Genomic DNA, 24036 nt, shown 5'->3' with positions numbered 1-24036 from the left:
TTAAAAAGATGTAAATATTCCTGTTTCCCTATATGAAGAGTGATATCCAAATCTGTTTCATGCCTTCCTCTCCTACTTTAGATCTGCCCGTCCTATTTTCTTCAAACACACTTTAATTATGGAAAGAAAGAATGTGCCATAAGCTGTAATCTCTTGGCCCACATAGAGGCAAGCACAGAGGGAATCAATATGAAAAAAAAATCAGAATTCTTCTAATTTAGATTGTTTCAACTTTCAAGGAAAAACCCAACATAAGAAAGAGGTCATCCATTTCTTCAAGTCATTGTATATCTCCTTTCATGGAGAGAAGGGTTGATTTTCTTGTTTGTCCCCAACTTCTAGCATTTTCCTCACATGCATTTCCAATGGAGTCTTTCACACAGAGAAATCACATGACTTAGCCCCTAATCTTTCTTTCTCGAACTGGCCCATTTAGTCTTTGTAATTTGCAGATCTATAATTCAAATGGAAGGAAAATAAACTCCAAGTACTCTACAGATACAATTGTGATGAGTTTTAAAACACATTTGCAAAAGACAATGGCTACAGATAACAAAACATATGGTAGAGGAATAAGAAATGAACAAGCAGTTACTGCAGGGCGAAGGGTGGATTTACATCTTCAGATCTGCTGTGGAATGCTGATTGGTTTCTCATGCAGAAGCAAGAGATTGATTAAGTGGCACATTTGCATGCAGCTCAGTGGGATGCTCTGAGTTGAGCTCAAGAAGAGATACAGGGTTCAGGGAGGGCGTTGTGCTTGTAATAGTCCTTGGTGCAAACTGACAGCATGTCCACCATGCAGGGATGGGGGAGGGATTCTTAACGTGGGTTTTCATAAATAAGCCATTACAGGCTTCACCACTGATGTGCAAAGAAGCCTCATCTCTATCACCTGGTGTGGTAGAAACAAAATAGACTTTGGAGACTGACCTGAATTAGAGTCTACACTTTGCCATTTATTTGCTCTGTGAGTTTGAGCAAGTCACCCATCCTCTCTGAGCTTCAGATTCATTCGTAAGTAAACTTCGATTGTAGCATGATGGCACTCATCTTAAATGTTGGTTAAAAAGCAACCAAAGCATCCAATCAGGGAAAAATGGTGGAGTAGGGAACTCAATGACACAGTCCTTCCACCAAAACAACTATCAAATAGGCAGGAACTACTCTGAAACTCCAAGGACCAGCATCCATGGGAGAGCAAGAGGAAGAGGCTGATAGATTAAAGTAAAGAACTGTAAATCGCTCTCTCTGTGCAGTGGCTACTGGCACCACACCTACCCTCAGAGCCTGCTGCCTTGCAGTCCAGTCTCTGGTTAGCAAACTGGTGATAAAAGGGACATAGCATCTTCTTCCCCAAGAACAGGGATGGGATGGCTGATCGCTGATCACAGCTTTCGATTCATGAATTTGGATCACTGGATCCCAGCTCTGAGGGCAGCTATTTTTTCAACTTGCCTTGGACAAAGACAGTGGCAGCAATTGTTTCAACACTTCCCAGAAGGGGCGGAGGTGGTGGACATTTAAAGACACCACACTTCCTCAGGGCTATGGCGGAAAGTTATATGAAAGGCTGTATTTTCTGGGCATGTCAGGAAAGCTCAGCTTTGGAGAGCTTTCAGAGAAGATTTTGGTACCCCTCCTGATCTCCCCAGGGAAACCTGGAGGTGGTCTGTGTCCCTGCTGTGGGTCTCTGGTCCTGTGTTGCCTGGGAAAGATCAACTCAGGAAAGTCCTCTCTGAAGCCACCCTCCTCCAAGATTTTGCCCTACAGGCAAAAGCAGCAAGAGACAACAAAGGAAGTGAAAAAATTATAGAGGCAGAGAGTCTGGGACAGAAGCTTGCCAGTTTCAAAGACCTGGGAGAGGGAGGTCTGTCTCGTAGAAACTAAGGGAAACTCCAAAACAAGTAACAAGCAAAAGCCTAGGGTAAGACAGAGGCCCAGGAAGACAGGAAAAATCCTGCATACTGCATTTATTTTGGGCAGATCTTAACCAATAGGAGGGCAGAGGCTCAGGATAATCTCTGTCTTATCACCAGCAGTTACAAAACCAAGAAAGAGACATTCCAGAGAGTAAATCCCAGAGTTCACACTTTAAAATATTATAGTGTGCAACCGAAGAGCACAAGGCAAACAAAGAAACAGGAAATAATGACCCACCAAAGGAAGAGGATAGATACAGAAAGCACCAACAAGGAATACAAGAATGTGGACATACGAAACACAACCTTAAAAAAAAAATCTTTAAAATCCTCAAGGAGATGAAAGAAAGTTCAAAGAAAGAACTAAAAGATATCAGCCTAACAATAAATGAGCAGTGTGAGAAACTCAGTAAAAAAGAAATTTTATAAAGAAACCAGACAGAACTGCCGGAGTTGAGGTCCACAATAACTGAAAGGTAAAATGCCCAGGAGGGTTTCAAGAGCAAATTAGAGCTGGGAGAAGAAAGAACCAGTGAACTTGAAGATAAAGCACTTGAAATGAGGCAGGCTGAGGAGCAAAAGGAAAAAACGAAATATTAAAAGCAAAAATAGCCTAAGACACTTCCGGGATACCATCAAACACACCAATTTATGCATTATGGGAGTCTCAGAAGGAGATGAAAGAGAAAAATGGGCAGAAGGAATAGTCAAGGAAATAACGGCAGAGAACTATCCAAACTTAGCAAAAAATGTGGATATGCACATCCAAGAAGCTCAGAGAACATCAAAAAGGATAAACATGAAGAAAAGTACACTCCATCATATGTTGGTTACACTATCAAATGCAAAGGCCAAGGAGAGAGTTTTGAAAGCTGCAAGGGAAAGGCAATGTGTTATGTACAAGGGAGGACCAATTAGCTTGAGCTCTGATTTCTTATCAGAAACCATGGAGGCAAGAAGGCAGGGGGTTGAATACTTAAAGAGCAGGATGAAAACAACTGCCGGCCAAGAATTTTGTATTTGACAAGACTCTTTTTCAAATGTGAGGGAGAATTTAAGACAGTTTCAGATAAACAAACGCTGAGGGAGATCATCAACACCGGACAGGTCCTACAAGCAACACTGAAGGAAGTTCTTCAGACTGAAAGGAAATGACCCTAAACAGTGGTTCAAAGCAATATAAAGGAATAGAGACCCGTGGTAAAGGTTACCATGTAGGTAGTTACAAATACCAGTATTACTGTATGTATTCTTTGGCATGTAATACTTCTTACTTCTAAAGGTGCTAAAGTTCAAATACGTAAAACCAATGATAAATCTAGGTTTTTGGACATACAATGTACAAAGATATAAGTGGTAGCAAGTATAAAATATTGGGGGGTGGGCAGAGGGGTATAAGAAAAGTGTATGTGCATACTTTTGAAGTTAAGTTGGTATAAAACCAAAGATGATTATTATATATTTAGGGTGTTAAATTTTAACCCCATGCTAGCCACAAGGGAAAGACATGAAAAATATTTCCAGGTAGAAATGAGAAGGCACTCAATAAAATACAGCACAAAAAAACAAATACATATAAAAGTAGGCTTTAATGGAAGTGAGTGACAAAAAATGCATAAGACTTACAAAGGCTAAATAACAGAATTGCAAAAAAAAAATTGTGTATTATCAGTAATGATGTTAAATGTAAATAGATTAAACTCTCAATCAAAAAGCAGAGGTTGGAAGAATGGATTAAAAAAGCATGACTCAACTGTATGCTACCTGCAAGAGACGAGCCTTAAAGTCAAAGATACAAGTAAGTTGATGGTGAAAGGGTGGAAAAAAATGTACCATTAAAGGAGTAACCAAAGGAGAGTTGGGATGTCTATACTAATAATGGATAAAACAGGCTTTAAGTGAAAAACAGTTAAGAAGAGATGGGCATTATATATTGACAAAGGGGACGATTCAACCAGAAGATGTAACAGCTGTAAATATGCATGGATCTAACTACAGAGCCCCAAAATATAAGAAGCAAATAATGACACATTTGAAGGGAGAAATCAGTGGTTCTACATTAATAGTAAGAGGCTTTAACCACCATGCTTAATAATGGATAAACTCTCTTGTCAGAAGATCAATAAGGAAGTATAGGACTTGAATGATACATGAAACCAACTAGGCCTAACAGACATATATGGAACACTGCATCCAATGAAAACAGAAAATACATTGTTTTTGAGATAGAAAAGATTCTATCTTTTCTCCAGGATAGACCATACAATGAGTCATAAAACAAGTCTCAATAAATTAAAAAACCTTGAAATCACACAATGCATATTCTCCAACCATAACAGAATGAAGCTAGAACTCAACAACAGAAGGAGAAATGGAAAATTTGCAAGTATGTGGAAATTTAAAAACATACACTCAAACAACCAATGGGTTAAGGAGAAAATTAGAAGCAAAATTAAGGAACATCTTGAGACGAATGAAAAAGAAAATACAACATACCAAAACTTATAGATGTAGAAAAGACAGAGCTGAGAGGGAAATTTATAGCTCTGAATCCCTACATTTCAAAAGAAGAAAGATTTCAAATCACAGACCTAATTTCAAAACTGGAAGAACCAGAAAAAGAAGAGCAAACTAAACCCAAAGTAAGCAGAAGGAAGGAAGCAACAAAGATCAGAATGGAGAAAAATGAAATTTAAAAAATCATAAAAAGAATCAATGAAATCAAAAGTTGGTTCTTTGAAAATGTCAATAATATTGACAAACCTTTAGATAGAATGACAAAGAATAAAAAAAGGGAATATAAAGAACAAAACTCAGAAAAGAAAAGGAGGAAATTACCACCAATCCCACTGAAATAAAAGGGACTATAAGAGAATACTTCTAACAGCTGTATGACAAAATAACCTAGATGAAATGTACAAATTCTTAGAAACACACAAATCACCTGCACTGACTTAAGAAGAAATAAAAGTTCTCAACATACCAATCACTAGTAAAGAGATTGAAGCAGTAATCAAAAACCTCCCAACCAAAAAAGAGCAAAAGAAATACTTCCCCTCACTCATTCTACCAGGCCAACATCACCCTAATACCAAAGCCAGATAAAGACACCACAGGAAAAGATAACTATGGACTATTATCTCTTATGAATACATATGCAAAAATCCTCAACAAAATACTAACAAACTGAATCCAACAGCATATTAAAAGAAGTACACAGTATTTGGGATTTATCCCTGACATGTAAGATTGGTTCAACATAAGAAAATCAGTGTAATACACCACATTAACAGAAGGAAGAAAAAAACATACATGATTGTCCCAATTGATACAGCAAAGGCATTTGGCAAAATACGGCACCCTTTCTAGATAAAAAGACTTAAAGCCTAGGAATAGAAGGAAACTTCCTCAATGTGATGAAGGGCATATATGAAAAGCCCACAGCAAACATCCTACTTAATGATGAAAGACTTAAAACCTTCCTTCTAAGATCAGGAAACAGACAAGGATGCCCATTGTCACCACTGTTATTCATAATTGAACTGGAAGTTCTTGCTAGAGCAATTAGGCAAGAAAAAAAAAAAGATATCCAGATTGGAAAGGAAGAAATAAAAGTTTCCCTATTTTCAAATGCTATGATCCCACATACAGAAATAGTCCACAGCAAAACTCACAGAGCTAATAAATAAATTCAGTAAAGTGCAGGGTACAAGATCAACACCCCAAAATCAGTAGTGTGTCTATACATAAACAATAAAGAATTATAAGAAGAAATCAAGAAAAAAATTCCGTTCCCAATAACAACTGAAAGAGTCAAATATTGAGAATAAAACTAATGGCGAATGTAAAGGACTTGTACACAGAAAACATTGCTAAAAGAAATCAAAGAACACCTAAAAATAAATGGAAGGGCATTCATGTTCATAGATTGGAAGACTAAATATCATGAAGATGTGAATACTACTCAAAACAATTTATAAATTCAATGAAATCCCAATCAAAATTCCAACAGCCTTCATTGCAGAAATGGAAAAGCCAATTATTAAATGTATATGGAAAGGCAAAGGGCACCAAATAGCTCAAGCCACCTTGAAAAAGAAGAACAGAGTTCAAGGACTCATACTTCCTGATCTTAACAGTTATTACAAACCCACAGTAATCAAAACAGCATGGCAGTGGCCCAAAAACAGACATATAGAACAATGGAATCCAAATGAGAACTTAGAGAACAACCCTCACATTTATGGCCAACTAATTTTTGACAAGGTAGAAAAGACCATGCAATTAGAAAAGAATTCCCTCTTCAACAAATTATGCTGAGAAAACTAGATTTCCATTTGCAATAAAAAAGGAGGACCCCTACCTTACACCATATATAAAAATCAACTCAAAATGGGCCAATGACCATAATATAAGAACTAGATCTATCAAACTCCTGGAAGAAAATGTAGGGAAGCATCTTCAGGTCCTTGTATTAAGCAATGGTTTCTTAGATTTTACACTCAAAGCAGAAGCAACAAAAGAAAAATTAGATAAATGGGGCCTTACCTAAATTAAAGACTTTGTTTTTGCAAGTACTTTATCATAAAGATAAAATGATGACCTACACATTGGGAAAAAGTATTTGGAAACTATATATCTGATAAAGGTTTAATATCCAGTATATATAAAGAAATTCGACAACTTAATAACGAAAAGATAAAACAACCCAATTTAAAAATGGGCAAAATACTTAAACAGACATCTTTCCACAGAAGATATACAAATGGTCAGAAAGCACATGAAAAATGCTCAACACCATTAGCCATTAGGGAAATACAAATCAAAACCACCAGATGCCATTTCACACCCACTGGAATGGCTGCTACTAGATAAACAGAAAATAACAAGTGTTGGAGTGGATGCAGAGAAATAGGAACACACATTCCCTGCTGGTAGCAATACATTCCCTGCTGTATAATGGTGTGGTGTAGTCACTCTGGAAGACAGTCTGATGGTTCCTCGGAAAGCTAAGTTTGGAACTAACATCATTCAGCAATCTTACTACTGGGTTCATACCCCAAAGAATTGAAAGCAGGGACTCAAACAGATATTTGCACACTATGTCCATATCAACACTGTTCACAATTACCAATAGACGGACGCACCCAAGTGTCCATCAACCAATGAATGGATAAATAAAATGTGGTATATACATACAATAGAGTATTATTCAGCCATAAAAAGGAATGAATGCAAGAACACGGATGAACCTTGAGGACATCATGGTGAGTGAAACAAGCCAGACACAAAAGGACAAATATTACACGATCTCACTGATTTGAAACAATTAGAATAAGCAAACTCTTGGAGGCAAAACCTAAAATATATGTTACCATGAAACAGGGTGGAAGTAGGAAATGGGAAGTTGAGGCTTAAAATGTATAGGACTCCTATCAGGAATGATAGAATGGGTTTGGTAATGGATTGTGGTGATGATAACCTAACATTGTGAATATATATATATATATGAATATGATTAAAATGGGATAAAAGCAATGAATATAAATTCCCTTGGCCATAACCAGGGCATAATAATTCTTCTTCTTTTTATTATTTTATAAAATATGGGAAATGATCTCAAGGTATGAGGTAGCCAATTCTCTAGTTTTCAGAGTCTAGAAAGCACATTGCCTTCCACCATCAGAGATAAGCACCAGAAATATTCTCTCCCTTTTTATCTCTGCCTCTCTGCTTGGTCTTTGCCAGACTCCAATGCCAAGAGAAGCAGGATAGTGGGAGGGCAGGTTCTGCTGCCAGTGACACAGATGAGAAAACCAAACTGCAGCTACAGGAGGCAGCATGATGCAACCTATTGTAGCCACAGGCAGATTTACTGAGGCAGAGAACCTCACTATTCTTCCTTTTCTAACAGACAAATTCATTCCTGCCTGCACAGTCAGCATGCAGATGAAGAAACAGCAAAAACTGATAGAGATAACACTAAGAAAGTGGGGAACAAGACCAGACAACAAGCCACTGAGGTTAGTTGTAGGCGGTGGGGAACAATCTAATTATGGTATTCAAATGAACCATGGAAGGAAGAAAACTAACAAGTACCTTAAATGTTTGTAATCCGGTTAATAAAATGGGTCAGATGACCCCCACTCTTTGAAATCTTCTTCATCCTTTAGGATTGAAGTCAAATGTCAGCTTTCTCTAGAAGTCCTTTCCTGTCCTCTCCTCAACATTCAGGCTGAAATAGGCATCTCATGGTCTTGTAAGAGAGACACAGAAATGAACCGTGTCTCATAATTGACAGTTCATTTCTGTGTCTCTCTTACAAGACTGTGAGACCCCTGAAGTCAGGGACATTGTATTATTATTCCTTGTTTCTTTACCTGTACCCACCCACCACAGGGGCTGACAAAGAGTGGTGTTTCAGTTTGCTAATGCTGCCAGAATGCAGTACACCAAAAGTGGATGGGCTTTGATAAAGTGGATTTATTAAGTTACAAGTTACAATTCTAAGGCTGTGAAAATGTCCAAACTAAAGCACCAAAAAGAGGCTACCCTTTCGGAGGAAAGGCAGTCAGTACCTGGAACACCCCTGGCAGCCAGGAAGGCACATGGCTTCTATCTGCTGGTCCTTCTCCCAGTTTTTGCTTTCCGCTTCTGACTCTAGAGGCTTTCTCTCTCTAACTGCCTGTGGGTCCTTTCTTAGCTTCTCCAGGCAAAAACTTAGCTTTGGGGTGTTTCCGTCTGCATCTCCAAATTTCTATGTCCTCTCCAAAATGTCCCTCTCTTAAAGGACTCCATTAAGTGGATTAAGAGCCACCTTGAATAGGTGGGGTTAGATCTCCAGCTAATCAAAAGATCCCATCCACAGTTGGGTGGGTCACATCTCCATGGAACCACCTAATCAAAAGTTTCCACCCAAACAATAGGTCTGTCCTCACAAGACTGGATCAGAAGAGCATGGTTTTCTAGGGTATATAATCATTTTGAACTAACTAGCAGAATAGGTAATCAGTAAATACATGTATACGGGTTCAGTAAGTGAGTGAGTCGGTGGGTTTGAGAGTGAAATAGATGAGATGAATGGGTAAATGATGGTTGGTCATATGGATGAATGGATGGATGGATGGATGGATGGATGTTAATTAGATGACTGGATCATTGGATGTTTTAATGGGTATATTGAAGGATGGGCCAATATTTCAATCTCACCAGAATCCACTGTTTATAGTTATTTGATCCTAGAAAACAAGATTTGAGAACACCTACCAGTCTAGATATTGCCGCTCATCCCCTCCACCCAACTTCCTAGGCAGATACTACCTATGAGAGTCTCCATATTCTAAATTAAAAAATTTCCATCTTTCAAAATAGGAAAACTGCTTGCGCTAGAAACATGTGAGAAGTGGTAGAACGAGCACCAAACTTGGAGACTCACGAAACCTAAATTTGAATTATTTTTCAGCCATTGGTATAAACACTGAACTTCTTCAAGTTTGCACTATTTAAATATAAAATCAGAGACTACGAGCCAACACATGAGAATAACAGTGTTATCACCTGCTTGAAAGTGTAACTAATGCGTATGAAAGCACTTATTGTGAGGTGTGGTATATAATAGATGTTCAATAGATAATTACTATTTATTTGCATTGTATTCAGAAGATCACAAAAGTCCAACCCCCTTATTCTACTCACTTTCAAACTTGTTATAGAAATATTTTACTTTTTCCTCAAATATAAGTTGACTTGGAACCCCAATATAGCAACCAAATAAAGCTTTAGCTCTCTAATTAAAGCTGTATCCCATCCACCCAGAGACCTTGTGGCACTCCGAAAAAGCCTAGCATTCCAGGAAACATAGAAAAAAAACTTTCTCCTACATGATGCAAGGTTACGCAGTGTTGGACCTAAAGCCTTGTGTCTGCCTCCATCTCTGTCTCTCTCTTTCTCTCTCAGTCAGAGAAACATAAATGTGATTGCATTCCTCTACAACACGAATGTGCTGATAATGACCCTGTCACAAAACCATAATGGTTTTCCTCTATCTGTTCAGGAGAGTCTAAATACTTCTGACTGAGACGCTTCTTGAATAATTTACTCATCTGAGATCATTTAAATAATTTAGTCACTCATTTTCATAACTGATGGCAGTGGCAAACTATCCAGGGTGCAGCTTTTGTCTTTCATTTATATCATTTATACCATCTGTCATCTTAATTATCCTCCCACCACCCCAGATCGCTTCTGTATCAAATTGGGTCTGTGAGTTGGGAGTGGACGATCCTTTGTGGTATCATAGTTGACTCTGGGCTCTGTAGCAATATTACTTAGGCTCAAATTCTACCTTCTCTATGACCTTGCACAAGTCGTCGATGCATATAGCTTCCAAGTTATATCTTATAACTGGGAATAGTTACATTTACAATTAAGAGGTAGCATTTATTGAGCATCTGCTATGTGCCAATACTTGATAGTATTCCCCTGTTTAATTTTCCCAACAACCCTAAGAGCTAGGTACTTATATTATCTTCCTTTCAGATGTGAAAAAATGCAGAGAATCTGCTGATAATAAAGGAGAGAAGGCATTGAAAGCACTCCTCAGGGTGTCCGGCACCTATTAATAGCTCAACTAATAGAAACCACTGCCACATGATCATCAGTCAACATCACCATCATCACCATCATCATCAGTCACTTTATCATTAGCATCCTCATCAATGCATGTTCCCATGGAGATTTCTTTTCTATGAATTGCCTTTTTTTAAAAACTCCTGAAACCGAGAAAACGTGTCACAGAATGCTGTCTTGCAACAGAACTCTGGTTCAATTGCTGTTCTTTTTTGGAGTTGGGTTGATGTGTTATGAGTTCAAAACATTTCAGGAAAAGGAAATAAGATGAGTGCAAGACAAAACACACACACCTGTGTTCACAGAAATACACCGAGGAGAGGACATTTCCTTAGATGTGTCAATTTGCTGGACACCAACTTTATTCTCCCCACTACGATCTGAAGGATTGTGCTGTATACATGTTTAAAATAGTCACTTTGCATGACTCCAGGGAAGTCAGAAGGCAATTTTGAATCTTTCATAATGGCTTAACCTTCTTTGTTAGTGGTCATGTCATTTGAGAAACTTGATCATTCTATAAGTAAATGAATTAAATTTCACACAGAAATTAAGGTTGGCAGTGTTACCAGGCCCATTTTACCAAAGGGCACTTGACTTTAGATGGGGATTTGGGATAAGAAGGAAAGAAGGAGGGAGGAAGGAAGGAAGGGAGAAGAGATAGGAAAAGAGATGAGCGATGCTATTTATAGACCTGGCACATTTCCTCTGGAAATACCTAACCTAGAATTAACCACATACCCATATCTAAAAATTTTTAAATCTAAGATTTCTGTTTCCTCTCTATTGTGCACCTCTCAGTGACTCATGTCCCAGTGAATGCCACGCGTACTTTTGATCCTGTTTCTGGAATTACTCTAAGCTCCTGCTGCCACTGTTCTCATTCACACATGCACATCCTCTAACTGGAGCCACTTAATCAGCCCCTTAGAAATTTTCCCAAAGATCCATCCCAATCACTACCTGAATTTTAAAGAAGCAGAACAGTGCATGTTTAAGAATGCAGACTATTGAGTTTATATCCTGGCTTTGCAACTTATTAACTCTGTTGCCGTGGCCAAGTGTTTTTACTTTTCTTGGCCATTAATATCTATAACACAGTGCTGATATGAAGAACAGATGAGCTTAGCACCCTGCATGGCACACGGCAAATGTTAAAAACATTTGCTATTAATGGTAATTTTAGATTGTTCTCTGATCCCAAGCTCTTTAGGAATGCCCAGAAGTTTACTGAATCTTGTTTTTAATTCCCAAACTTCCCCTCAAACCATCCGTATGAGTTTTGTACTGTTGTGTAGCAAATCACAACACATTCAGCAGTTTCCAGCAATGCCCATTTATGATCTCACAGCTCTGTAGGTCAGAAGTCCAGGAGGACTCCGCTGGTTCTCTGCTCAGGTTCTCACGAGGCTGAAGCTAAGGTGGCTGTGGGTTTGGGCTCTTCTCTGGATGACCTTGTGAAGCATTCACTTCCAGATGCTTTCAGGTTGCTGATGGAATTGTGTTCTCTGAGGCTGCTGGCTGTCAGTGGGGCTTATCTCAGCTCCTTAGAGACCACCCCCATTCCTCCCCACCCGGACCCCTCAAAGCCAGCAACGTTCCACCATATCCTTCTGCTTCAAATCTCTATGCCTTCTTCTTCTGCTCCCAGGCACAGAAAACTCTCTGCTTTTAAAGGGCCCATGTGATTAGAATAGGATCTCTTGGATAATCTCCATTTGATGAACTCGAAGTCACCTGAAAAGTCCTTTTTGCCTCATATGGTGACATAAACATGGGAGTGATATTTCATCGTATTCATAAGTCCCACCTATGCTTTAAAGGGCAGGGATTAAACGAAGATAAAACCATTCAGGATCATTTTTAGAATTCTGCCTTCCATATTATCTAGTTTTCAGATGCAGTGAGCATTTCACTCTTCCCCAAAGGGGCCATGAGAAGTTCTGCTTCTAGACTCTGGTCTGTGCTGTTTCCTCTGCATGGAATGTCCTTCCCAGACATTATCAGAAGTCCAAATCTTCCTTATTTAAAGGAGAACTCATCTGTACTGGGGCTCTCGATCCTTCTGCATGCATATACCATATCTCTTCTCTAAATGTCAGCACTTCTTTTGAGACACGCCTCACGTTGTCTGAGAGTCCAGAGTGTCCCCTAGTGCCCTGGCTAGACTCTAAGTATCTTTAAGGCTGATTTGACATCTTATTTCTTTTGCAACCCTCAGTAGTGATTTGCCCATATAGGTGCTCAAGAAATGTTGTTTGACTAAATATTTGTGTGAATGAATGAGTTCTAAAATTCAGTCCCCAAATCCAGTCTATGTTTGTGGGGAGAGGATTGAACTGAAAAAAAGTTAAATTATTTGATAACTCAATACTTACTGAGGACATAGTAAATAACAGGCACTAAACTACAGCTATAGAAAACATCTTATTTGACTGTGTTAATGTTCATTTGCTATTCTGTTCTTTTAATCACTGCTAATAGACAGTGTTATGCCAAAGAAGAAGAGAGACACAAAGACTGAAGTAAAGGAGGCTTTATATCCAGGGTGACCAGAATGAAACCATTTTTTTAGAGTTACAATGAGAAAGTCTGTGTGCTAAAGTAGTTTTCCATCTTTAAAAGGCATGAAAATCTCTAGGGGAGCTTATTAAAAATGAAGATTCAGAATTAGAAATAGTTGCTGGTAGATTTGAGTTGGGACTAAGACCTTTACATTTCTCCCAAGACAATTCTGATATAGGTAGCCCAAGGAAACACACTTGTAAAATGACCACATTAAAAGACCGTTCTTATTTTGGGAAGTGCACAAGAAAGAACATTTCTATTTATTCTACAAATGTTCATTGAACCTTTGCTATTTAACAACTGGGATATAAAAGTAAGGGAAAATATAAAATCCTGAAAACAAATACATGGAACTCTCTCAGTGCTAGCTATAGCCAGAATTCATGTCTTTCTCAATGGATTGTTACTGCCTTTCTAAGCCACTCTATATTTCTGCCAGCCTGTAGAATGCATAAACAGTACATTTCAGTTTGACAGTCTTCATAATTGTTCCATCAATTATCAGCTACTGGTGTCCACTCAGTTCCATTTTCCCTCTAAGATTTCTTTTGCATAATCTCTATTGGAATATGTGTGTGCAGAAGCCAAGTACAATGTTTGCACAAATACTTCAACCCCAAGATGAACATTTTCACAGACTACTACTATCAAACACACATGCATACACACATACACACACATGCTAAAAATCCCCTGCACATACTCACAAAATCTTGAGACTCACTGGGCCATTCTAGGTTTGGTGTGGTTAGCGGTAGAAGGTGATAAAATAAAGATGGGAGGTTAAAATGGGATGATCTGGAAGGGAGGGAGCTACAGAATTCTACCATTTCAAGTCACATGTAATATTGGACTCTGTGTGCACCATTGTCAGTGAAAGTCTCTCTAGAGCTGATAGCACATTGATATGCCAAAGTCAGAATCATCAAGCACCTGCACAATCTTAGCTTTCCTAAGAGTCCCTTAAAAAATCTCTACTAGGAATTCTTTAACTGATATATACATTATGCACAAGACCCATAAGATGTGGTGCCATCCCTGCTTTAAGGAGTCAAATTGGAGGATGGAGCTGTTATAAACCAATAAGCCAATACTCACATCCCAAATTCCAGTTGGGTTGGGGCGGACCCTGCTGCATCCAGCGGGGAAAAGGAGGAGGAGGCCATTCTCAGGCAGGAGGAAGAACTTAATTTATCCTCTGAAATATCCCTTCCCCCACTTGTCTTCACCCCCTGCCCCCACCCCATGATAGAGTATCTATCATACTGTAGAGTATCTATGCTCATATTAGGTAGTAGGAGCACACTGTAGGAGTAGGAGACCCACTCACATCCTGCCTCCATCAGACTAGCTGGGGATCTTAAGGAGATCATGAGACTGTAGTTCAGATGAGCTGTTAAGATGATTATATCAGCTATGGATGTAAAAGTCTCACATAGTTTTTGGTACAGAGTACCTCTTGATAAATGGCAGCTGAGGTAATCATTACTAAAAGATCATATAAATGGACATTTATCCACCACTTAAAGCTTTATGGCAGAGTAGAAGAAACATGGTCAAAAGGAACTGTCCTTCCCCTAATGGGCTCATAATCCAAGTGACGGTGACTATGCAAACACACAATTACAAAGCAACCTATTAAAGCTCTTTAGAGTTAGTGTTCAGGTCTATGGAATTGAAATGGGAAGGACCCAATTCACGTTGGGTGATCCAGATGCAGAATCAATGGAAAGGGTATCCTTGGCATAAAGGAAAAGTGTTCAAAGGGATAGGAACCTTGGGGATTAGAGCATGAATTGGTGACACTGAAGATGAGTTTTTGAGGGACATTGTGAAGATAAGAATGATCTCAGCTTTCTGGGCTAAAACAGAACAAATAGCTTTCAGGGAAGAAAATGGTGCACTTGGCGTCCAACAAGATGAGGTTAGGTGCCTATGGATTGTCCACACGTGGGATGTTCAGCAGGCAAGTCTAGATATCTCAAGGAAGATATGGAATGGAGGGAGGGATCTGGGATTTTCACTTTGTGGAAGGCAAGTGCCACCAAGGGTACAAAGGAGAAAGCAAATAATGGTAAGAATGAAGAGCCACAGTCGAAGGGAATGGGATGCTTCCTTCAGGAAGACATAATGGCGAGTGTCCCTCATGTCTTTTGGGGTGCTACCATCATCTTTAACTGGCTCTGGGGAATGAAATGATGGTTTTACTTGAATATGTCTGTTTTTGTTCTAGTTAAAAATTTAAAAGGTCTTTAAAATCTTTCTTTAAATCTCTTTCTCTAAATATATAACCCTTTTAAAGCTAATATGTAGATACATGTAGATACGTTTGAATATATTTAAAAGTTAAAGCTAAAGTAACGCTAAAATGGTATACAGAATTATTCTCAAAGCATGTTTTCAGGTAGTTAATTACAAAATGACTCAGCCTACAGAAATCCTATTTATCACTTAAGACCCAACTCAAATGTCCCCACCCTCATGAATGACCAGGAGAGTAGCCTGTAGAGCATCTATCATGTGTCACGCTTGGCTTGATTATGAGATCATTGAAAAGGATGGGGTCCCACTTTCCCATGAAGTGGCCTTGGTATCTGGAGAATGTTGGCTGACATGTTGGCATGCAAGGCATGGATTTTCCTGGCCTGGATTGCCAATCAGCTTGCATCCAGGTTATTGTTCCCCATCTTCTCTGGAAAGCAATGGGTCCACCAGACTCCAAAAAAAGAGAAAAAAAGGAGAGGCAAAGAGCATGGATGCTCTGATTCATGAGAGAAAGGTGGTTTGGCACTGATTTCTGTGTCTTTGGTATGATGTATGGGCACGATGCACAGCATTAGAATCATCCATGCCAGCCACACACAAAGGCCCAGCAGAAAGCAAATGCCCCTCCAGGGGCTTGTCGTGTTTTCTAAGACATTAGAAGCTGCTGCCTCCAATGATGGCACCGGCTGATCTCAGAGATGAAAAAGACATCACCTCTGAGACCCAGAAAAACAGCTCCCTGCTCCACAGCTCTTCCCCTTTGCTGACCTGCTATACCAGTGTGTGTGATGCCGGGGGAAGCTTTAAGGATAACATGACTGGTATTTACCTGCTCCGCTGGCTTCCTCTTTCTTTGAGATAGAAGCACAAGGAGTTATTTCTGAGGCGCTGGATCCCCCGAGTGCCAAGAGGATAGGCCAACTAGAGGAAGCATTTGTGCATTGTAAGCTCAACTCAGCAGCAATTCCCCAGGCTGCCTTCTTAGAAAACTGCTGTATTTCAACAGGGATTTGAAGGAGGACACGCCAACTGTTAAAAGTCATTTTCTGTATCTGGAAATGGGGACTATCAAAGGCAACCTTCTTTGTGCAGTTATCACCCACACACAGTGGCCACCACGTAAACTGACTCCCTGGAAAGTGCGCTTGATCCAAAGGCACCACGGAAAATTCACGTTCGTAAGCCCAAACTGACCTGACACTAGTTAATTCCTTCCGAGGAGAAGGATAGTCCATTTCCAAAAGGTGGTCCTCAGATCGTGTAATTTCAAAAGGTTGGAAAATAACCCCCAAGCTCAACAACGTAAGGTTAGAAAGGTCCAAATTCTCCACTTCCTGTTAAGGAGAAGAAATTAATAACTTGCATTTTGGCTTTGCATTTGTAAGTAGAATGAAATATCAGTACTTGAAGGATGGATGAAAGAAGATGAGGATTCAGAATAGCATTAGAGGCAAAAGAGCATTACAGGGACATTCCCGGTTCCAGATGCATAAAAGGACAGGCACAATCTTGGAGTTGTGAGCTCCTTAGTATGTCTGGTGTCCCAGAATATATCACAGGGAAGAGAGGAGGTAAAAACTGGGACAGATAATGGATAATTAGTAGTTAATGCTCTCCTTAAGCATCACGGAAGGATGCAGAAGCCCCCTGCCTCCCCCTCCCCTGCCTCCCCCTCCCCCGACTCACACACCCACACACCCACATACTTAGAGTCTAAGTTCCATGAGTACAGAAATTATCTTTGACGCTTTCGCTCACTGGGAAATCCTAAGAATCAAGAATACAATACTATCTGGCAAACAGAAGGTATGGAATAAATACTTGTTGAATGTCTGAGTAAAGTTGTCTATCCCAATGGCTATTGCTATTATAATTTAGTGCTCATGTCTGGTGGTTAAATATGAAGATTCGATGAAATTGATAGTTATTTGTATTGGGTATTGGGTATCCAATTTGAAGGGTTTCCACATTTTTTGTTTTAACTGAAGAATAATTACATGCAATGAAATGAACAGATCTTGTGACAGTTTGATGCATTCTGACAAATGTCCGTGCCCACATAACCCAACCCCAATCACGATAGGAAACACTGCCTGCCATCTCTCTAGAAAGGTGCTTTATCATCAATTCCCCTTCCCCACAGAAGCAACCATTATTCTGATATCTAACTACATAGATATTAGTGTTGCATCTAACTGAGCTTCATATAAATGATATCATACAGTATATAATCTTTTGTGTCTGGTGTCTTTTGTTCAACAGAATGCCTTTGAAATCCATCTACACCGTTTTGTGTATTACAAGTGCATTCCTTTTTATTGATGAATAAATTTTAGGATTTTATAAATATACCATGACTTATTTATCCACTTTCTTCTTGATAGACATTTGAGCTGTTTCTGTTATTTCCCCATTATGAGTAAAGTTATAACGAACATTCTCGTACAAATATTATGGTAGGGGGTAAATGTTTATGTTTTGGAGGGGTAAAAACTGATGGTTCATAAGGTTTGTAGATGTTTAACTTTATAAGAAACTATCAAACAGGTTTTCACAGTTGTAATTTTACATTTCTACCAGCAATGTATAAGAGATTCAGTTGCTCTTCACTCTTGTCAACACTTGATATTGTCAGTCTTTTACATTTTAGCCATTCAGTGTTTGTGAAGTGGTGTCTCATTGTGTTTTAATTTGCATGTCCCTAATTATCAGTGATGCTAAAGCATTGTTAATATTTTCCCCCAATTTGTGGTGTGCCTTTTTCTCTTCCCTAACAGTGTCATTACATCAGCAAAAGTTTTCAGTTTTTATGGAGTCCAATTTATCATTTTCATTGTAGGCATAATGCTTTTCTTAAACATATTTAGGAAATCTGTGGCTGTCCCAGCAAACAAAAACATTCTTCCATATTTTCTTCAAGAAACATTATAGTTTTCACTTTTATATTTAAATCTGCAATTTATTTCAAGTTGTTTTTTGTGTACTGTGTGACCTATGGGTCAAGATTTATTTAATTCATTTGAATATCCATTCAACATAGCACCATTTATTATAAAGACTTTTCATTCTCCCATTGTCTTAATTATTTGTCAAAAATAATTTGAACATACATTTGTGGGTCTATTTTATTATTTTATCATTAAATAAGATATTAGCTTTAGTGTGTTCATAGATACCTTTATCAAATTGTGGAATAATCTTTCTTTATAATAAAGGAATATCAGATTTTATCAGATGTTTTTCTGCCTCTACTAAAATGACCATATATTTTTTCTCCTTTATTCTGTTAATTTAGTAAATCACATTGATTTATTTTTTTAATGTTGACTCAACCTGTATACCTAGGATAAACCCCACTTAAGCATGATATATTATCTTTTTCATATATTCAGCTGGATTTCAATAACTACTATTTTGAAAAAGTTTGTGTAGATTGGTGCTATTTCTTTAAATGTTTGGCAGAAGTTACAGTGAAGTCATCTGGGCCAGGAGTTTTTGCTTTTTTGTCTTAAGGAAGTCTCTTAAATAAGAATTCCATGTATTTCTCTATATTCAGTTACTCTGCTTCTTGTTGTATCAGTTTTGGATAATTGTGTCTTTCAAGCAATCTGCCCATTTTTATTTGTCTCGTGGAATTTTTCTGCCTAAGATTTTCATAATATTCTATTTTATCATTTCACATATTGCAGGATCTGAAATGTCTGTGATGATATCCCCTCTTGCAATTTTAGTATTCATTATTTGTGTCCTTTCTCTTTTATCTTTATCATTCCTGCTAGGAACTATCAATCTTTTTAAAAACTGTCCTTTGCCTCTGTGAATTTTCTCTTTTGTTTGTCTTCTTCATAACATTTCGCTCCTGTATTATTATTTCCTTCCTTCCACTTAATTTGGTTTACGTTACTCTTCCCTTTCTAGATTCTGAATGCAGAAGCTTAAATTACTGACTTTACCCCTCTCTTGTTTTTTTTTTAATTTTAAGTATCTAAGGCTATGAATCTTTCTTTGAACTATTTAAACTATATCCCTCAAATTTTAATCATTCTATTCAATTTTTTTCTAATTTCCCTGATTTCCTCTATGACCATAGTTTATCTAGAAGTGTGCTGCATAATTTCCAAACATTAGAGCATTTTCTTGGTATGTGTTTGTTACTGACTTCTAATTTAATGGTGGTGTGATTTTTAAAAATGCATTCTGCATTATGTTCAGTCCTTTAAAACATACTAAGATTTGTTTTATGGCCCAGTATATGTTCTACACTGATGAATTTCCCATGTGCACCAGTATATGTTCTACACTGATGAATTTCCCATGTGCACCAGTATATGTTCTACACTGATGAATTTCCCATGTGCACCAGTATATGTTCTACACTGATGAATTTCCCATGTGCACCAGTATATGTTCTACACTGATGAATTTCCCATGTGCACCAGTATATGTTCTACACTGATGAATTTCCCATGTGCACCAGTATATGTTCTACACTGATGAATTTCCCATGTGCACCAGTATATGTTCTACACTGATGAATTTCCCATGTGCACCAGTATATGTTCTACACTGATGAATTTCCCATGTGCACTTGAAAGAATCTTTATGCTTTTGGAAATAGTGGGCAAAGCTTCTGAAGCTTCCCCTTCACCATTCCCTTCTAGGAATCTGTCATTGTCTGACTGAAAGTAAATGGGTCTGTCTGCACAGTATAGTTGATTCTTGTTATCTGTTGTAAATATGCTCTACAAAGTCACTGCAAACACTTAATTAACAAATGCTGAACTGTTGCTCCTAGGGGAGAAACAGTGGTAGGTTCCTGAGATCCTCCAGTAGCAACATTTTCATCAGTGATCAATACACAACTTCGTTTTATGTGCGCTTCTGTTTAAAGACACTTTATTTACAACCTATTGTCTATTCATTAACATTAAACTCACAGCTGATAACACTATAACACTTAAGCTTATCTAACACACATTTTCTTAACAAATCGGGTCACATCCTTCCAGCATGTAGGAACACTAGACAGCAATTCACTGGGGTCATTTCAAATAGTACAAAACCACAGATATGTGAAAAATGTGTCACTAAGCAATACAAGAAAAGAAAATTTGTTTAAAGTATAAGAGCCAAAACAAAAAGGCAGAGCATTGTTTTGCTCGACCCAAGCTGGTAATGTACACTTTAAGGGGACTCAAATTTTTGGCTGCTCTGAGCAGGTCTGCAAATAACCAAAAATCCATTTCAAGTACTGATCAGGGGGTTACAAATACATTTTAGTGAGTAGGCAAATTCACAAATACAGAATCTGCGAATGATGAGGTTTAACCATAATTTCTTTTGATCTGAGTTAATGATGTATGAGACCATTGCCACATTCTGCATCCCCCACCCCCACAAAGATTTCCGCAGTCTCTGTTTGTTGTGCAGTCTCTGTTGTTGTGAAATAAATATCAAGATATTGAAGAGATTTAGAGGCCATACACTGCTTGTCAAAGAAGATGAGAAAATATCAGCTTCCTTTTCAGGCTCTTATTTCTCTCTGTATGTGATATGGTTCTCTGTGTGATTTGAGAGCTGAATAAAGGGGGAGGAGGAGAACGACTGAAACAGATATCGTCAAAGTATGCCTGGAGTCTTCTATAAATTCCTCATGAAGCTTCTCTGAGTTGGGGCATAGCTTGTGCAATACATGAGATAAATTTTACACTGATGCTTTTATTTTTTAATCATTGACATATGTGTAAGAGAAAAATGTGTTTCATAAGAAATATAATCTGCCTCTCCAACCTGTGATTGACAGAGTAATACATTTTGGTTTGAGAATCACTTTATTTAAAATAACAGATGAAGTAAATGATAATGCAGTATAAATATGGTACATGAATATGAAGTCCAGGCAAACTAGTAAGGTCACTGCTATATGTTCAACATCCACTGCTGCAATGACACAAACCAAATGCTCACTGTCTTTAAGTTGTTCTGAGTCCTTCAAGGACGGGGATTCCTACTGAGATTTGGGAACCCTATACAGAGAATGGCAAACAATTACCATAGTCGGTCCAGGGAAAGCATTCCAATTGTACCTTAACATATTTTTGTCTGCCCTGTTCCAGAAAAGGTCTGTCACTGGCCTCAGGGTGGGACCTGCAGCAGCTCAACAGGAAATGTTTTTAGAGAAGGAAAATTGTGAGCCACTCATGGCCATGCCTTCATCCCTCCCCTGCTTTCAGCATGCAGAAGTGTGCTCACCTTCTCCCATTCTCGGTCCTTGTTCAACACAATCACCACCAGCCTGGGGTGCACCTGATAGCCTTCCTCAGTGAAGGACAGGTCTTTTCCATCCCAGGTCACATTGACCATAAATCTAGAGGGAGGAAGAGAGAAAGACAAACGTTTAGGGAAGAATGAAAGAGGTGTTGTATGAATGAGCGGACAGTACCATCCGTGTACTACTGAATAAGTGCAAATGCAAAATGCCACCACTCACCACAAGCAGCCTCCAGCTGTGAAAGTACCAGTACCCACGCAGGTGATGCTGATGGACTGCTGCATTCTTTTCCATGCACCTGTGCTCACTCCCAGACCCACCAATCTTATAGAGGCTCTAGTATTGACTACATTTGCAAGTCAATTGACTGTGATTTGTAAGTAGATTGGAACCTTTTATCCTGTCAGATCCAGAAAGTGTTGTTCAAATGCTCTTTTGAACTATTTGAGGATCTGAAATCAGAGTCTATTTGAGCTTTCCCAAAGCTTGCTTACTTTCTCAAAGTTTCTTGCTTACAAACCACACAGTGCACAAATCCAAAAAAATTACATCTCATCTATTCATCATCCATTCAAGTAACATTTACTGAACAGCTACTACATACCAGGACTCAGCTATGTGGTTGGGGTTAAGCAAGGAAACAAACATGATCTCAGCCCACTTGGAGCATTTAATCTAAGAGCAGAAGTGTGCCTCGCCTGACTAATCACATAACCATGACAAGTGCTCCCGGAGAGGCAGGGGAGTTATGAGAAAGTGCAGGAGTCAAGCAGAACTTCTGTAAGGAAGTGCAGCTTTACCTGAAAGACAAGGCAGCATTCACTACATAAAAAATAGAGGTAAGGACTTCTAGCAAGATGGTAGAGTAGGGTAGACTGGATTCACTCCTGCTCCATAGGACCAGATAAGAAATGGGGGGGAAATGACTGAGACTGCAGTCCCAGTGCGTGAGTGATCAAAGAAGGTCTCCAGTATTCCACAGGTAGGAGAGAGGAGGGGAGATTTGGATGGGGAGAGCAGGCTGGGTCTGATCAGCTGTGACCCACACCAGGTCGGACAGTGGCACGTGGGGAAGTGTGGATCGAGGTAAATGACCTGCCCTCCTAACCCAGCTGCTGGCTGGAGAAACTCCCCAAGTGGCTCTGCCACTGGTAGCACCTGTAGGGAGCCCAGAGGCAGGCCTGGTCACCCAACATGAAGAGCCACACCCCTGGGTGCTCAGACTAGTCACCCAGCCAAGCACCATGAACAGCCTTTCCGTCAGGTGTGGTGAATAGTGGATCTGCCAGGCACTGGGCACTGTGATCGGCTCTCCCATCCCATGCACTGGGACCAACAGTCCCACCACTGTGGGCTGGAAACAGTTCCCTCACCACACATGCCATCTTCCCAGCTGGACATTGCAGTCAAGGAAAGCAGGCCTGAGGGGAGGGGGTATCTCAGGGGCACCACCTGGGAAGAAAGGTTAAGTGCAGATAGCAAATTCCCTATCTGTCTGAGTTTGTTTATTTTTAAAATATATTCTTCTATATTTTTATTACTATTATTATTATTATTTGATTTATATTTTTTGCATATTTATATTTTTTATTTCTTACTTATTTTTTACTTTAAAATTTTCTCTTCCTTCTGTGTACAGCAGTCCAAGTTCATTTCCAATATATCCTGGGGTGTGCCTTTCTAACTCTGGGAACTACTACTTCTGAGGTGTATGTGTGTGTGTGATCTTTTTTCTGGGGAGGAAGTGCATGGGCTGGGAATCGAGGCTGGATTTCTCATGTGGCAGGCAGGCATTCTGCCACTGAAATACTCATGCATCCCTACCTAGCTTTTAATAGGCCCTCAAGTAGAATTTTACCCCCTACATGAGATCTGGGTCATGGTTTGGCAGGGTATTACTGGCAAGGTTCAAAAGGTAACCTTCAATGCGAAACCAAGTAAATATGAAACTTTAGACAAGTGAAGGAAATAACCTTATTAAGATAATCAAATGTCCAAAACACAAAGGAAAATCACAAAGCATAAGAGGATAAAAGTAGAAATGGCCCAGCCAAACTACCAAATCAAAACACCAGAGGAGACAGAGAATACAGAACAATTACTCAAGAATATTTATAAAAAAATAAAGGATATCAAGAAGACACTAGAATAGCATAAAGAAGAATTTGAAAGATTAAGTAGAAAAATGGCATATCTCATAGAGGTGAAAGGTACTGTAGACAAAATTAGAAATGTACTAGAGATGCACAATAGCAGAATCAAAGAGGCAGAAGGAAGAATAAGTAAATTAGAAGAAAAAATATTTGAACTAGCATGCACAAAAGAACAAATGGCAAGAAAGATGGAAAAAAAGGGAAATGGATCTTAGGGAAATAATGGAGA

General features: G+C 38.9%; 1 protein-coding gene across 2 annotated transcripts in view; it reads right to left on the bottom strand.

The window, feature by feature from the left end:
* Nucleotides 1-24036, bottom strand: part of GRIN2A (glutamate ionotropic receptor NMDA type subunit 2A) — a 421881-nt gene that overhangs the window by 93343 nt on the left and 304502 nt on the right. For both annotated transcript variants that reach the window (XM_077141849.1, XM_077141850.1), the window contains exon 3: nucleotides 21636-21750. In XM_077141849.1, coding sequence (XP_076997964.1) covers nucleotides 21636-21750 — 115 coding nt within the window. The remainder of the gene's footprint in view (nucleotides 1-21635; nucleotides 21751-24036) is intronic.

The sequence above is a fragment of the Tamandua tetradactyla genome, chromosome 23 (assembly GCF_023851605.1).
Source record: "Tamandua tetradactyla isolate mTamTet1 chromosome 23, mTamTet1.pri, whole genome shotgun sequence".
Taxonomy (NCBI): domain Eukaryota; kingdom Metazoa; phylum Chordata; class Mammalia; order Pilosa; family Myrmecophagidae; genus Tamandua; species Tamandua tetradactyla.
This window is presented reverse-complemented; position numbering and strand designations above follow the sequence as displayed.